This window comes from Platalea leucorodia (genome assembly GCF_965183815.1).
Source record: "Platalea leucorodia genome assembly, contig: HAP1_HAP1_SCAFFOLD_195, whole genome shotgun sequence".
Classification (NCBI taxonomy): Eukaryota; Metazoa; Chordata; class Aves; order Pelecaniformes; family Threskiornithidae; genus Platalea; species Platalea leucorodia.
This window is the reverse complement of record NW_028121361.1, coordinates 85886-102049: the sequence shown is the minus strand read 5'-3', so window position 1 is coordinate 102049 and position 16164 is coordinate 85886. Positions and strand designations below refer to the sequence as shown.

General features: G+C 54.6%; 1 protein-coding gene across 1 annotated transcript; it reads left to right on the top strand.

Moving 5' to 3' along the window:
- Positions 1-629: 629 nt before the first annotated feature.
- LOC309603774 (olfactory receptor 14J1-like) lies at positions 630-11270 on the top strand (the record flags this gene model as incomplete). The annotated part of the gene is made up of 2 exons (XM_082338686.1): positions 630-854; positions 10560-11270. The coding sequence occupies 2 exons, from the start codon at positions 630-632 to the stop codon at positions 11268-11270; spliced, it is 936 nt and encodes a 311-aa protein (XP_082194812.1).
- Between the last annotated feature and the right edge of the window lie 4894 nt (positions 11271-16164).

Sequence of the window (16164 nt, the reverse complement as noted above, 5' to 3'; positions counted from 1 at the left end):
CAGGGTAATATGGGATTGTGATCACCCTCCACCTCTGAAAGGGGCAAACCCAGGGCAGCTGGGAGCCAGACGGAGGGACAAACCAGCTCCCCTTATTCTGCACCAAGCCACAGGCACTCCTCTTGCCTCGCAGGACTCCCTCTGTTCTCCCTGAGTGCAGCACAAATGCTGAGGCTTTCTGACATCCAAGAACACTCCCCTGGGTGCGAGGGGAGGAGGAGCTGTCAAAAACCCAAACCTCTCAACCTGCCTTCTGCCACCTCAGTTCCTTATCACTGGGAGTGCAGATGCTGACAGGCCCTTCTGCACTAGGAGCGGTTTCATAAGACAAGGTCGAACACCAGGACTGGCCCCTGGCCCCACTCTTCCCATGAACCCACTGCTGCAGAGCAGGGCTGACCCCTCGGCAGCCAGCGGGCAGAGCCCCTGCTCCTCATGGCACATTCAGCCAACACCAACCAGGGCTCCAGCCGCAGAGCTGAAGGAAGGTCTGCTAGAAAAGGAAAAGGGCATCTGCATGTAGCAGGGCGAGGGTGTATGAGATATGGCTTTGATTTTGCTCAGAGAAGTCTCCCTGACTTGTCACTGTCTTTTCCTCCTATTACAGTGCCCATACCCAGCGGAAGTAAATGTCCAACAGCAGCTCCATCACCCAGTTCCTCCTCCTGGCATTCACAGACAGGCGGGAGCTGCAGCTCTTGCACTTCTGGCTCTTCCTGGCCATCTACCTGGCTGCCCTCCTGGGCAACGGCCTCATCATCACTGCCATCGCCTGTGACCACTGCTTCCACACCCCCATGTACTTCTTCCTCCTCAACCTTTCTCTTCTTGACCTGGGCTCCATCTCAACCACTGTCCCCAAAGCCATGGCCAATTCCCTCTGGGACACCAGGGCCATCTTCTACATGGGATGTGCTGTCCAAGTCTTTCTGTTAGCATTTTTTATTTCAGCAGAGTATTGGCTTCTCACCATCATGGCCTACGACCGCTATGTTGCCATCTGCAAACCCCTGCATTACGGGACCCTCCTGGGCAGCAGAGCTTGTGTCCACATGGCAGCAGCTGCCTGGGGCACTGGGTTCCTCTATTCTCTCCTGCACACTGCCAATACATTTTCACTCCCACTCTGCCAAGGCAATGCTGTGGACCAGTTCTTCTGTGAAATCCCCCACATCCTCAAGCTCTCCTGCTCACACTCCCACGTCAGGGAAGTTGGGCTTCTTGTGGGTAGTGGTTTTCTTTTTTTGGGATGTTTTGTTTTCATTGTGCTGTCCTCTGTGGAGATCTTCAGGGCCGTGCTGAGGATCCCCTCTGAGCAGGGACGCCACAAAGCCTTTTCCACGTGCCTCCCTCACCTGGCTGTGGTCTCCCTGTTTATGAGCAGTGGCATGTTTGCCTACCTGAAGCCTCCCTCCATCTCCTCCCCATCCCTGGAACTGGTGGTGGCAGTTCTGTACTCGGTGGTGCCTCCAGCAGTGAACCCCCTCATCTACAGCATAAGGAACCAGGACCTCAAGCGTGCAGTGTGGAAACTGATAACTAGATGGTTTTCTGAAGCAATAAACTGCTTCTGCATAGCAGTTATATTGTAGCTCGTTACAGGCCCAGCCTGTCTTCTGTGTTTTTTGTTGTTGGCGGTGGTTTTTTTGTTGTGATAATGTTGTCATCTTCTTTCTAATTCACTGTCTGCTTTGCTTTTCTGACCGAGGAGTTGTGTAAATGAGGAGCCTTGCTCCCTGTGTTTTTAAAGAAAATAAAGGACCCTGCAGCAACAGTTTTTTTCCTTACATCCTTCTTCCAAGGGCTTTTTTTGGAGCTGCAAGGACAGTTCCTGTGTGCATGGGTGGAGGGGAAAAGAGTCCCAGCATGGCAGCACTGCCAGGGAGCACCATCGCTTGGTCTTCCAGAGCTGTTCTCTTGCCACTTCCACACTCTCTTCCTGATCCCTTGCGTTTGTGTCAGCCCTGAGTGCTCTGGCAGCTTGGTCACAGTCGTGCTGCGTGGTAGTCCTGTGACCGCAGGCAGGGACAGGCAATGGGCACTTCTGTGACAGAGCTGGCCTCCATAACAGCATTTCCATAAAGAAAGGTGACCTCCTCAGGGCAGTGCCTGAAGGCTTAGGTCTTCCTCCAAAGATTCTCTCAAGAACATGCCCAAGAAAGCAGCCCACAGATGAAAACATCAATGTACAGCTAAAGAATGTGAGTGTGCAGGGTTGGAGCCCACAGCAGCGTCCTCACACAGCCAGGCCTCCTGAGAGAGACCTGAAGGACCAGCAGAGAAGGGTCTGGTCTGTGCCTGTGTTCGCTGGACACCCCAGGGCAATCATCCTGCACTAGCCCCTCACAACCACCATTGCCAGCACTGGCCTTTCACCCCAGCTGGCAGAGGTTCTTTGTCCTTCCATGGAAGGTCACCAAAGGAGTAGGTCAGAAGTCCATGTTTGCGTTGTACAGAGGAGATGTAAGCATGCACATCATGTACGTGAGCTGAGATGAACCTGAGTGAGCACAAATGCCATCAGCTCTTCCTTGGGGTTCCATGAAGGCCTGTGGGACGGATGGAGCCTCCAGGTCACTTCACGTTGGGAGTAACATCCCCTGGGAAACCACCTGAATGCAGCACTGGGATGTGCTTCCTTGAGCCGAGGTCCCTGTGTCCATTCCTCATGCCGAGGGGCATCTCAGATGAATGCAGAGCAGGGCGATACACCACAGGGCTGAGGTGCCTCCCAGGCTCTGGCAGTGGCAGCAGGAGGCCAGAGAGTCCCTATGACTCCTTCAGTGCCCTCCCTCTGTGTGTAAGAGGGAAAGACTGTGTCTCTGAACACTCCTGGGTGCATAAGGAGTCCATGAGGCCAGCTTAGATGTGGACGCCTGACAGAACCCTGCCCTTTCTGTCTGTGACTCCAGGAACAAACCCCACTGGACCAGCGAGATTCATCTCACCCGCCTCAGACAGGCTCCTTGCAAGGGCTCCTGTCTGCTAAGTCACCCTTGCCCGCGATTCTGGATTGTGCGCTCAAAAGTGCCAGAGCCATCAGAGAGGTTCTGGGGTCCCTGGAAAAGGCAGATGCCAATCCCATCTTCAAGAAGGGGAGGAACAAGATTTGGCAGAATTACAGGCTGGTCAGCCTACCTCTGTCCCTGGGAAGGGGATGGGACACGTCCTCCTGCAGCCATTTCCAGGCACTTGAAGGACAAGAAAGGGATTGCTGAACCAAAAAGGGCAGGGGAAAGAAAGGCGTGTTGTGTACATGCAATTTTGCAAGGCCTTGGTCTCTTGTGGTGTCCTTATAGCCAGATTAGTGCTACCTGGGCTGAAGAAGTGGACATTGGGTGGGAAGCTGGATGGATGATCAAGCCCACATGTCACCAGCTGTACAAAGTCCTCTGTGCAGCCAGCTGCTGTTGGCATCCCTCAGTGACCAGCACTTGGGCCAACACTGTTGAACGTCTTTATTATCCCCCTGTGTGATGCGATGGAGCGCACTTTCAGCTCCTTTCTGGATGATGCAAAGCTGGGCGGAGGCCTTGAACAGCCTCATCTGGTTCACCCTGCCTTGAGCAGAGAGTGAGGCAAGATGATATTCAGGGCTCTCTTCAGACACGATTTATTCTATGGCTCACTGAATCTTTCCCTTGGAGAGGTTTTTGAAGAGAGAATAGGTGGAGGTCTGTGATGATCGCCCTGGGGCAGCTTGCTCACGGTGTGCAGGGACTATGGCACAGACCGGGTCCTGCTCTGCTGGCCCTTCAGGTCTCTGCCAGGCCTGGCTCTGTGAGGACACTGCTGCGTGCCCCCACCCTCCACACTCACACAGCTGAGCTGTACGCTGGTGTTTTCGTTTCCTTGGAACTTTCCAGCCCAGCCCCTCCCCAGCTCTCCCCACCTCCTCTGCCCTCTCCCCATCCCATCCCAGGAGAGCAGCCCAGTCTGGGCTGGCCCCATGGCAATGCCAGCCACAGGGTGCTGCAGAGCTCTGGGCACTCACCCCACAGCCCCAGCCCCTCTGAAGGCCACAGCAGCTTTTACAGGGCAGAGAGGTGTCTCAGCCTCCCCAGCAGCCCCAGGCCTGGAGGCTGGCCATGACAGCAGGAAACAGAGGGCTGTGACAGTGTCCCTCCTGTCGTCATGCTCAGGAGATCCCCACCACCAGCAGCCTGCTTCCCCCCTGTGCCAGTCCTGCTCCCCAGGACAGCGCGAGGGTCCTGGCCCTGGGGCTCCTCTGGTAGCTCCTGCTGCCCCAGCAGCACAGCAGCCTGCCCCAGCTGGACACACAGGAACGGGGTGCTCTTTTTATTTCTCCCCTCCACAGCCTTGGGGCCCTGCTCTTCTCCCTGGACACCCCTTCTCCCCAGGGAGCCTTTCCCCACATCAGTGTGTCCATGCTGGCCTGGCCGGCCGTTCCTGCACCCCTGGCCACGTTCCCCACAGGGTCCTGAGCTGGCAGTGCTGCTCTGCAGAGCGAGGGGACTGTGGTGCCCTGGGGCCATGGGGTGGCCCTGCACTGGCCATGCTGGTCAGGGTGAGAAGCAGACCCAGCCAGGCAGGGATCACTGCTGCTCAGCCCCTTTCCCTCTTCCACTTCCCAACTGCCCTATGACCAAGGAAGGTGCTCAGTAGGACCCTGACGCATTTCCATATGCCTCTGCGTTTGGCTGCTGCACTAAACCTGACACGTGGTGTTTCAGCTAGGGTGTCATGGATCACTCTCCAGTGTCATGTCCCTTGGCCTTCTGCTTGCTAACAGCCCATCCTGGGACGGCAGAGAAAGAGCGCCCTTGGATGCAGCCCATCCGCTCAGTAGACTCCGAAGGGGTGAGTTTGCTTAAGGAGCCCCTGACCTGATCCTCATCCACTGCTGGTTGTTCTCTTCCTCCTTGAGTCCTGCCTGAGGGCACAAAGACCTGGGAGAGCTTGCTGGTGAAGACAGAGGAAAAGAAGACATCGTGTACTTCAGACCGAGCTGCATCTACTCTTGCTAAATTCAGCAGTGGCCCACTTCACCTTTCTGTGGTTTTGTCATGGTTAAGGAAGATGTAGCAGCTTACCTTGTTGCCCCTTGACATCCCTTGCAAGCTTGATCTTTTGGGGAGCTTTGACTCACCTAACACAATCCTTATTTCTCCTGACAACGTTTCTAAACTCCTCCTTTGGAGCCTCTCCCTGCTTCCACCTCCTGCGTGCTGCCTTTGGCACTGGAGCTCAGCCATGAGGTTCCTGTTCAGCTCAGTGGGTTTCCTGAGGTGAAGGGTTGTTTCCCTGCGTATGAGGACAGACCCTTCCTGTGCCCGGAGGAAGATGTCCTTAAAGGCCTCTCAGCTTTTGTAGGTTTTTCCCTTTCAGAGCTTCCTCTCCATGGGATCTCGTACTACCAGGGCTCTGAGCAGGGCAATGTCTGCTTCTCTCAGAGAGACATCCCAAACCTGAGCTCTGCTGGTCTCCTGCCTCACATCCCTTGGGAACAGGGATGCAACTATTTCATGGTCACCACAGCCAAGGCTGACACTTCAACATCCCTGACCGGCCCTGACTCACCCTCTCGGCCAGCTTGGCAGCTGGGAAAAGAAGTTGACCCCGAGACTCTCCCGGACCCCATGGGACTGTTTGCACCCACGCACTTTGCCCGTCCAGTGAGTGCAAGGGTCGCTGATCTGGAGACTTCCTTGGGCTCTTCCTACAGAAGACTTCATACAGAAGACTTCCTACAGAAGACTTTGTCCCCTTCCTCACCCTGACTGAGTGGTTCTAACTCCCACCTTCATGTCACCTTCACTGGTTTCTCCTCTGTTCCTCACCCACAAACACTCACGCAATGTGTCTTCTGCCCCACCATACATTCGATCTGCCCCATCCTTCATAGAGGGCATGCCCCGGTCTCATTCTCCCACCGTCATCAATCACCCTCAGTGTCTCCTAAAGAGCCTGTATCTAGCCATGACAGTACCCAACGCTGTGCAACCTGTCCCACCACATCACCGCAGTGTTTCCCTCAGAAGCTCTGTGATGGAGTAAGGGGCTCCAGATGCTCCTGCCTGTGTCCCAGGCTGAGGGCATTGGTGCACACTCCGGATGCAGCAGCTCAGCAAAGGCTTCTCATGGAGAAAACTGGAACCAAGCACCCAGGACCCCGCATATCCAAAGGCTTTGCTTCAGAGCAAAGATGTGCTGGGAAGGATGACAGGTGGCAATGTAATGATGAAATGAGGTGCTCATGAAGACAACAAACCCTGCAGTCCCCAAGGCAGAGAAACACAGGCCTGGGCCATGATGGCCTTGCAAGAGAGAAGTTTGCTGCCTGAGCTGACTCGGCAGCACCTTGTGCCAATCTCCAGGGACACAAGGTACCCCTGAGAAAGTCCCTAGGTGAGGTAAGCCAACACTCCAGCCAGCCTGTGGACATCAGTGGCATGGGGTTTTTTCAGTATCATCAGGTAGGTGGGTAGAGGAGAGGGGAGAAGAGAACTGTCAGGGGTTGAGAGTACCGGGATATGAGTGGAGACCCTGGTGTGATGCGTCTCCCAGTCTTGCAGCACATGTGGGTGTAGACGAGATGGACCTTGCCTTCTTACCGGGGTGTTGGCATTCAGGTGCTGGCACAAAGGCACCAGACTCCTTTGGGAGGCCCTGCTGTGTCTGCCCAGACCCCACTCCAGTGGGACATGGCTTTCCTGGGGGTCCTGTGCCATGTTTGCCAGCCACAGGCAGTTTCACTGGGCACCCCAGCCTCCCCTGGCATGGCACTAGAGGCCTTTCTGATGCCATTTAAAATAGAGCCTTGAAACAAGGTAGGTGCCTTCACTGCAGGGATGTGCACGTGCCTGAATTTTGCAGTGAGCTGAGCTCTAGGGAGTGCAGAGAATGGTGCTGCAAGACAGGTCTGACCCTCCTTCTCGTGCACTCCTCCTCTTGGTCAGCTGAAAGTCCAGCAGCTGCCATGGAAATGTGGGTCAGACAGACATTCAGATGCCCTAAACATTGGGTGTAATGTGAGGTGGCCAAGGGACCCTCCCCACCAGCCCCACAGCTGATGCTCAGGCAGGTGTGGGTGTCCCAGGTATGCTCCATCAGAGCTTGCAGACACATCCACAAGTCTTGGACCACGCCTGGCACCTCAAATGCCACTGGGACTTTGTGTGAGAGCAGCTGACTGCCACCCCCCATCCCCATGGATCCCAGTGGGTGCTGAGGGCAGGGGCTGGTCTGCAGGCACCTATTTTGTGCACCCTGAGCTGAAGCAAGAGGAATCCCAGGTGCTGTGGGTCTGTGGGGTGCATGGGGGATATCTGGACCCCACTGCAGTCTCTGGCCTCCTCACCAGAGAGGAGACACCTTATGGGCACACCTTATGGGCTCAGCTGAATCCCTGCCCTGCACTGGGGGGGAAATGACTCTGCCTGTCACTGCCGAGGTGTCCTGCCTGGCAATGTGATGGGGAGAGGGGTAAAGGGATGAGAACATTTACACGTCTCGTAGACCACCATGCCATGTAGGGAAAAATGCCACTTCTAAAATGCATCTCTCCAGCATTCAGAGAGGGACAGGCAGTGATGACATCAGTCTGTGTCAGCCCCCGCTCCCCAGGAGAGACCCTGCTGCCTCTCAGGCGCTGTCAGCCCTTAGAGCCCCAGGGACACCTGGAGGGAGCCCAGAGGGGCAGAGAAAGTGATGCCTTGGGCTGGGCCTCTGCTGCTGAGCTGGGCTGGGCTCCTGGCATGGAGGCAGCTCATGGCAAGTGGGCAGCCCTGCAGAGAGACAGCTCTGCCCAGGAGCAGCTCCTCTGCAAAGGGCAGCAGGGCTGAGGGCACTGCCTGCAGGCAGCAAGGGGAGAGGAGCGAGGCAGAGAGACTGTAAAGGCAGTGTGGAGTGGGAGGATGCTCAGAGCTCACTGTGGGAGAAATCTTCACAGCCCTTGACACGGTAAGTCCCTGGAAGCAGGACAGTGAAGCTGCAGTTGCAGGAGGGATCTCGAAAAGCTGCTACATCCCACAGCCTGTGAGATCTTTAAGGATGAATCTTATGGCTTCTCAAATGTAGAGGAGGAAGAGATGTTCCAGTGAAGGTTTTCCCTGCTGCACCATCAGAGGAACAGGGCGTGATGGCTGCCTTCCTCCGGGGATGACTGCAAGGATGTTAAGCTGGGTGCACAGCCAGGGATGCCCAGGGCTGTTCTTCAGAGCATGGTCCCTGTGCCCCAGCGGTCTGTGTGCCAGGGTCAGTGCTCAGCCTGCCCGGGGAGCTCCCAACAGCGCTGTGGGGAGAATCTGTGGGTGGAAGAAGGGACCCCTGGTAGGGCAGGGTCCTTCTGCTGTTGAGAGAGTGCTGCATGGGTCAGGGCTGCTCACAGCTCCACATCACCCCCAGAATATTTCCTAAGGGATGTTTCAAGGAGAAGGTCCTGGCAGGGGTTGCCATAAAGATAATGCAGATTTCCTGAATTTGTGTTTTCAGTTTTGTACTTGGAGTGGGGGGGTAGTGGAAAAGGGATGAATGGAAAAGGAGCTGTCAACTTTGAAGAAGCCACTGAGACTGCTGAGTGAGTGATCATTAACTCCTGATAGGAGCCTCCTAAAGTGCCCTCAGCCACTGCTCTGCCTATGGACATCACCAGCATCACCTCTGCTGGACCCATCAGGGTTCTTCTGACCTGCCCTTTTCCACCTGCAAACAGGAACATGCACCCAGCCACTGCCCTGCACACAGGCAGGTTTCTGTGGGGCCAAGGTGAGTGCACGGACATTGGGATGGGGTCTGTAAGCACTGACAGGGAAAAGACACGGAACAGGGAAACACCTCCCAGCAGGAAAATCTCCAGGCAGCAGGGATATGATCTGGGAATGAGAGGAAACTAAAACCAGAAGTGCTGTGGGAGGGAGAATTCAGAAATATCTATGTGATCCCCCCCAATGCAGACCCCTCCCTCTGAGCAAGCCCCCTTGCCTCCTCTCCCACCCACCACAGCCTCTGCCCTCAGGGCTGGGGGCTCCAAGCCGTGAACCAACTCCTCTGCAGCCAGAGCTCCAGCAGAGCCGTGGTGCAGCTCTGCAGCCACGGGCCCAGTTCCCTCTGCAGAGCGCAGGGGCTGAGAGCAGCTGCGCGGCAATGGTGGTGTCTGGGAGGTGGCGTGCACAGCTGGGGAAGGGGAACGCTGTCTGAGTGCCCCAGTGCCTCTGCCCTGGCCTCTCTCAGCCACACCCTCACTGTATATTTTGCCTTGTTTCTCCACTTGTCTGTGTGACTGTTATGTCATTCTTGCTGCCAGGATCCCTGGGGAGGTGGAGTTTCATCTGCAAAGTCACACACTGATTTTGTGGGTCCTTTCATGCAGGTGTTTCTATGGGAGTATGTGTCCCTAGCCGCCTTCTAACTTGTGTGGCTGTGTGCAATGCAGTCTGTGGGACTGGAGAATAAGCTGGTTTTCCCTTAATCAGATGCCATCATTAGGAGACTTGGCTATCTCCCTGAGGTTGCCTTCCCAACTTCCCTCCAGGATGCAAACCTGTCCTATAGCACCTTTGTGTTATCTGAAATCCTCATGGAGAAGTGCAGAGATGCTATGACAGAGAACGTTCTTTTGGGTTTGTGAAATGAGCTATGTGTGTCCTTGGCTAGAAGTGGCGTGCTGAGACCTTGAGAAAGGGTGAGGTGTTTAATGGTCTGCCCTGGATCCCTCTGCTCACAGCAGTGTCTGTTTTTTTTTTTTTTTCAGGGTAACACAAGAGTGTGATCAGCCCCCATCTCATGAAGAACAAGCCCACGGCAGCTTGGAGGGAACACGTCAGAGGGACAGACCAGCTCCCCTCAGCCTCCACTAAGCCACCGGCAATCCTTTTGCCTCACAGGACTCGCTCTGCTCTCCCTGAGTGCAGCAGAAATGCTGAGATTTTCTGACATCCAAGAACACTCCCCAGGTGAGATGGGGGGAGCTTTAAAAACTCCAAACACTTTCAAACCGCCATCCGCTATCCCCGTTCCTTAGCACTGGGAGTGCAGATGCTGACAGGCCCTTCTGCGTTAGGAGCAGTTTCATCTGAGAAAGTTGAACACCAGGACTGACCTTTGCCCTGACCGTTCCCATGAACCCACTGCTACAGAGCAGGGCTGACTCCTCAGCAGCCAGCGGGCAGAGGCCCTGCTCCCCACACTATGCTCAGCCAGAGCTGCAGCCACTGAGCTGAAGGAAGGTCTCCTGGAAAAGGAGTAGGCAGGGTGGGGGGTGTAGTGTAGCAGGGTGAAGGTGTAGGAGAAAGGCTTTGATTTTGCTCAAAGTATCCCCTAATGCTTTATTGACTCTTCTTGTAGGAACAGGACCCCGTGCACAGAGGCAGCAGATGTCCAACACCAGCTCCATCACTGAGTTCCTTCTCCTAGCCTTTGCGGACACACGGGAGCTGCAGCTCTTGCACTTCTGTTTCTTCCTGGCCATCTACCTGGCTGCCCTCCTGGGCAATGGCCTCATCATCACTGCTGTAGCCTGCAACCAGAACCTCCACAAACCCATGTATTTCTTCCTCTTCAACCTCTCTGTTGTTGACCTGGGCTCCATCTCCACCACTGTCCCCAAAGCCATGGCCAATTCCCTCTGGGACATCAGGGACATCTCCTACACAGGATGTGCTGTCCAGATCTTTCTCTTTGCCTTCTTGGTAGGAGCAGAGTATTCTCTTCTCACCATCATGGCCTATGACCGCTATGTTGCCATTTGCAAACCCCTGCACTATGGGACCCTCCTGGGCAGCAGAGCTTGTGTCCACATGGCAGCAGCTGCCTGGGGCAGTGGGTTTCTCAATTCTCTCCTGCACACGGCCAATACATTTTCACTCCCCATCTGCAAGGGCAATGCTGTGGACCAGTTCTTCTGTGAAATCCCTCAGATCCTCAAGCTCTCCTGCTCACACTCCTACCTCAGGGAGATTATGCTTCTTGTGGTTAGTGTCTTTGTGGTCTTCGTGTGCTTTGTTTTCATCATGCTGTCCTATGTGCACATCTTCAGGTCCGTGCTGAGGATCCCCTCTGAGCAGGGACGCCACAAAGCCTTTTCCACGTGCCTCCCTCACCTGGCCGTGGTCTCCCTGTTTATCAGCACTGTAGTGTTTGCCTACCTGAAGCCCCGCTCCATCTCCTCCCCATCCTTGGATCTGGTGGTGGCAGTTCTGTACTCAGTGGTGCCTCCAGCAGTGAACCCCCTCATCTACAGCATGAGGAACCAGGAGCTCAAAGACGCACTGAAGAAGCTCATTCAATCTGCAGTCTTTCAGCAGCAATGAGCTGCCCGTGTCTCTTCACAAGTGATTTCCAATGTATCTGGGGAACCTCCTGTGCTTTGGGCATTTAATCTGTGATAACTGTGTTTCTCCAGGAATGTCTGCATGCAGTGTGCGTCTCCAGAGGCACAAACCCAGTCTGTCTGACCCAAAGGTCTTTGCACATTTGTCCGGCCCAATGGTACAGCTCGCCTCCCATGTCACATCTCTGTAGTAAAAGGGGATTTCCTCAGTGCCGGTGTCTGGAGGTTGGGCTCTTTTTCAAAGCTGAGGTCAGGAACAGCCTGAAGAAGTTGCCCCCCACAAGGCCGTGCTGCTGTGCTGGTGTTCTCCATGGGCTGAGGGGAGGAGGGAATGGGGCGATGTGTTAGGGAATGGGACTGGTCTTGGCGGTCAGCGAGCTGGACAGGAGGCAGCCGTGTGCCCTGGCAGCAAGGGAGGCCACCAGCATCCTGGGCTGTACAACCAGGAGCATGGCCAGGAGATGGAGGGAAGGGATTCTCTGGAATATTCCATCCAGATTTCAGATCCTTAATTCAGGAAAGATATTGGCAAGCTGGATTGGGTTTAGCAAAGGCCCCTCAGGACAGCCAGGGACTGGAGCACTTTGCTGGTGAGGAGAGGCTGACGGAGCTGGGCTTGTCCAGCCTTGAGAAGGGAAGGCTGAGGGGGGACCTCATCCCAGCCTGCTAGTACCTACCAGGAGGTCATGGAGAATACAGAGCCAGGCTCTTAATGATTGTGTTCTTAGTGATGGTTGGGAGGAAAAAACAATGAGCATTCAGCCTGGAGATAAGAAAAGTTTTTCAGTGTGAGGCTGAGCTCCTCACTCCTGCGCTCTTCTTCCCAAGATGAAGTCCCAAGTGTGGATCTGAGGCTAATTTGGCCCGAGATACCCTCCTGACAGTGAGGGACAGATTAATCCCAGCAAGATTCAATTACCTGAACCACCAGTGCTGTCCAAAAAGGCCTTGCACAGGCATGGAAGAGGCTGAGGATCTCATTGCCTCACTTCCCCACCCCTTGCCTGGTAAGATCTGCCCCCAAGTCTCCCTGGGCCTTGAGTCCCCCAGCAGCCTCTGGGGTAGCAAAGCTTCAGCCATGTGAGAGCAGGCTGCAGCTGGGGAGCACTAGTGCCAGCTGGACACAGGCAAGTGCCTGGGAGCAGAGGGGATGCACCCAAGGGGGCTGGGGGAAATGGCTGCTGTCATTGCAAGGCTGCTGCCCTTTGGCTTTGAAATGTCATGGCAGCTGGGGGGAACATAAGGATCCTTGTTAGAAAATCCAACCGATGGCCAGTTTCTAGAGGCGTCCCTCCTGGAGAAGTGCTGGGGCCAATGCTGTCTGACATCTTTAGTGGTGGCCTGGACAATGGGACAGAGTTCACCCTCGACGTGTTTGTGGACGGCACATAACTGGGGGGAGCCCTCCATTGAGTAGGGGGCAGGGAGGGGAACTGGATGGTGCCCAGAAATATCTCCCACATTGAATTACTCAATCAATCTTTACCTGGAGTTCTCTGTAAAGACAAACGAGGTACAGGAAGGAGAAAGGGCAGAGAGGCTGAAGAAGAGATGGGAAATAGGTCACTATAGATAGAGTAGTTTTTCAAAAGAAAATTTCTCCACTGAGAGCACTGGTAGGAAATGTATTTTGATGAACAGCTGCATATAAATATGCTGGCAGAGGGGAAGTAATGCACTGTGCTCACGTGGTCCTCCCAAATACAAAAATAAAAAGAGGAAAACAGTATTAGCACTCAGCCAAAATACCTGACATTCTGCAAATGAAGATTGTTTTGAGCTGTTGCCTAGAATAAGTTTTAAGTAGGTTTCAACTCAAGACTAAGACCTACGTTCAGGTCTGGGTTCATTTGCCCACATGCAGAGACTGTTGCTCTCTGAGCTGCCCCGGGGTTACAGATGTACCCATAAGGTGCTTGGAAATGTGACCCAGGGCTCCCTTCTGGAGCATTAGTTGGTCACCAGGAAACCTCCAGGCATCTCGGTTGAGACATCTTCTGTCTCTCCATTTACTGCCAAGGGAAGCCTAGACAACTCGATTAGAGGTAGACATCTGCGTTGAGGTGTTTGGTGCTGGGTAAGGACAACCTTGTCCCTTTCTGCACCTAAAATAGAGTGACAATTCATGCACCCCGGAGGGAATGTGAAGGGAGTGTGTCTTGCTGATTTAGGGACTCCTTCCAGAAGTGCTGGTAACACAAATATGTTGGCCATGCAGAAAGAGAGCGTTTCTCTGAAGACGGTCACCCTTCTTCTCTGGAACAGTTCAGAGAGCTCAGCCCCTCAGAGTGTGACTGGCTGCGTGAAAGGGCGAGCAGTGGCAAGGCCAGTCCTGGGCAGGGAGTGTTTTAGGGCAATGAACTCCATGTGAGACACAAACATACTCTTTTTAATGTCATAGGCCTGATTACGACAGAACAATTCAGAAAATGTCAAAAAAAATAAAAAGAAGCAACGAAGAAATTAAGGAAACAATTTAAAGGGAAGGCAATGTTCTACTTCTGTGGTGGGTTGATGCTGGTTGGATGCCAGGTGCCCACCAAGCCACTCTGTCACTCCCCCTCCTCAGCTGGACAGGGGGAGAAAAATATGAGAATATGACAAAAGGCTCGTGAGTTGAGATAAGGACGGGGGATCACCATCAATTCCTGTCATGAGCAAAACAGGCTCCACTCGAGGAAATTAATTTCATTTATTGCCAATCAAAAGTCAGAGTAAGATAATGAGACATAAGAAGAATCTTAAAAGGCTTTCCCTCCCCACCCCTTCCTTCTTCCCAGGCTCAGCTTCCCTCCCGATTTTCTCCTCCCCTGCGAGCGGTGCAGGGGGACAGGGAATGGGGGTTGTGATCAGTTCATCACACGTTGTCCCTGCTGCTCCTTCATCCTCGGAGGGGGGCACTCCTCACACGCTTCCCCTGCTCCAGCCTGGGGTCCCTCCCGTGGGAGACAGTTCTCCACGAACTGGTCACACAGCTCAGCTAACATGGGTGGTGTCCTCTCCTGGGCACTTTCCAGACCAGCCCAGACCTTTCCTGGCTCTTCCCATCTCCACTGCCCTCTCCCCAGCCCAGCCCCGCAGAGCAGCCCAGCCTGGGCTGGCCCCACAGCAGTGCCCACCACAGCCCACAGCCCCAGCCCCTCTGAAGGGAGCAGAGAAGGGTCAGCCTCCCCATCAGCCCCAGGGCTGGAGGCTCACCATGGCATGAGGAAAGGGAGGTTAGGGAAACTGCAGGAAGCATGGCCTCTGGTCCAGGAGATGCCACAGACTGACCATGCCCCATCATTGCCAGTCCCCCTCCCCAGGCCAGCACAAGAGTCCTGGTCAGGGCAGAGAGCAGCGTGCCCCACGTGAATGCCTGCAGAAAGACGTTTCTCTTTCTCATGGATTCCTCCCTGCAGGCACAGAAATGCTCCCTTGCTCTTTTCCCTGGCCATCCCTTTCCCCTGGCCAACTTGCCTTGGTTCCCACCCCGCGCTCTCCACAGGCCCCTGAGCTGGCAGTGCTGCTCTGAAAAGACCAGGTCCCGCTGTTGTCCACAGCCATGGCTCAAGGGAAGCAGCAGCCCCAACGTGAAGGTGGCAGAAAGGATCTGCCCACTGAGGCAGTGAGGGGCATCCCCGAGGTCCACGAGTGCCTGCTCCTCCATGTGGCAGCTGGGCTCGTGGCTCCTTGACCCCTCCTGTATGCTGGGGCTGCACCCCCAGCTCCAGAGGAGTTGTACGGGATGGAAGCAGAGTCAAAGAATTTTCTGCTGGATTCTTTATTGTGTTTCCCTAGACAGGGAGCCTGGCTCCATATCTATGTGGGGTCTTTTGCGTCAGAAAAAACTGGCAGGGGGGTAATAATAATATTATTTAAGTGGAAGTAATATATGACGCATAATAAACAAACCCAAGAAATATATGATCAAAAGAGCATGCGAGCTTTTCCTGAGGGTGATGGCCACCTTACTGATGCTGCAGTAGTCCGTGTTCAAACAGTTTCCTCAGGGCCTCTTTGATGTCTGTGTTCCTCACGCTGTAGATGAGGGGGTTCACTGCTGGAGGCACCACTGAGTACAGCACTGCCACCACCACATCCGGGAATGGGAAAGAGATGGAAGGAGGTTCAGGTAGGCAAATGTGCCAGTGCTGACAAACAGGGAGACCATGTCCAGGTGAGGGAGGCACGTGGAAAAGGCTTTGTGGCGTCCCTGCTCAGAGGGGATCCTCAGCACGGCCCTGAAGATCTGCACGTAGGACAGCACAATGAAAACTAAACAAGAGAAAAGGAAGGTGGTGCTAAATATGACAAGCCCAACTTCCCTGAGATAGGCATCGGAGCAAGAAAGCTTGAGGATGTGGGGGATTTCACAGAACTGCTCCACAGCATTGCCTTGACAGAGGGTTAGTGAAAATGTATTGGCAGTGTGCAGTACAGCATGGAGAAACCCAGTGCCCCAGGCAGCTGCTGCCATGTGGACACAAGCTCTGCTGCCCAGGAGGGTCCCATAGTGCAGGGGTTTCCAGATGGCAATGTAGTGGTCATAGGCCATGATGGTGAGAAGAGAATACTCTGCACCAAACAGGAAGAATACAAAGAAGACCCGGGCAGCACATCCTGCATAGGAGATGGCCCTGGTGTCCCAGAGGGAATTGGCCATGGCTTTGGGAAGAGTGGTGGAGATGCAGCCCAGGTCGAGGAGGGAGAGGTTGAGGAGGAAGAAGTACATGGGGGTGTGGATGTGGTGGCTGCAGGCTATGGTGGTGGTGATGATGCCATTGCCCAGGAGGGCAGCCAGGTAGATGGCCAGGAAGAGCCAGAAGTGCAAGAGCTGCAGCTCCCGCCTGTCTGTGAATGCCAGGAGAAGGAACTCATTCATGGAGCTGCCA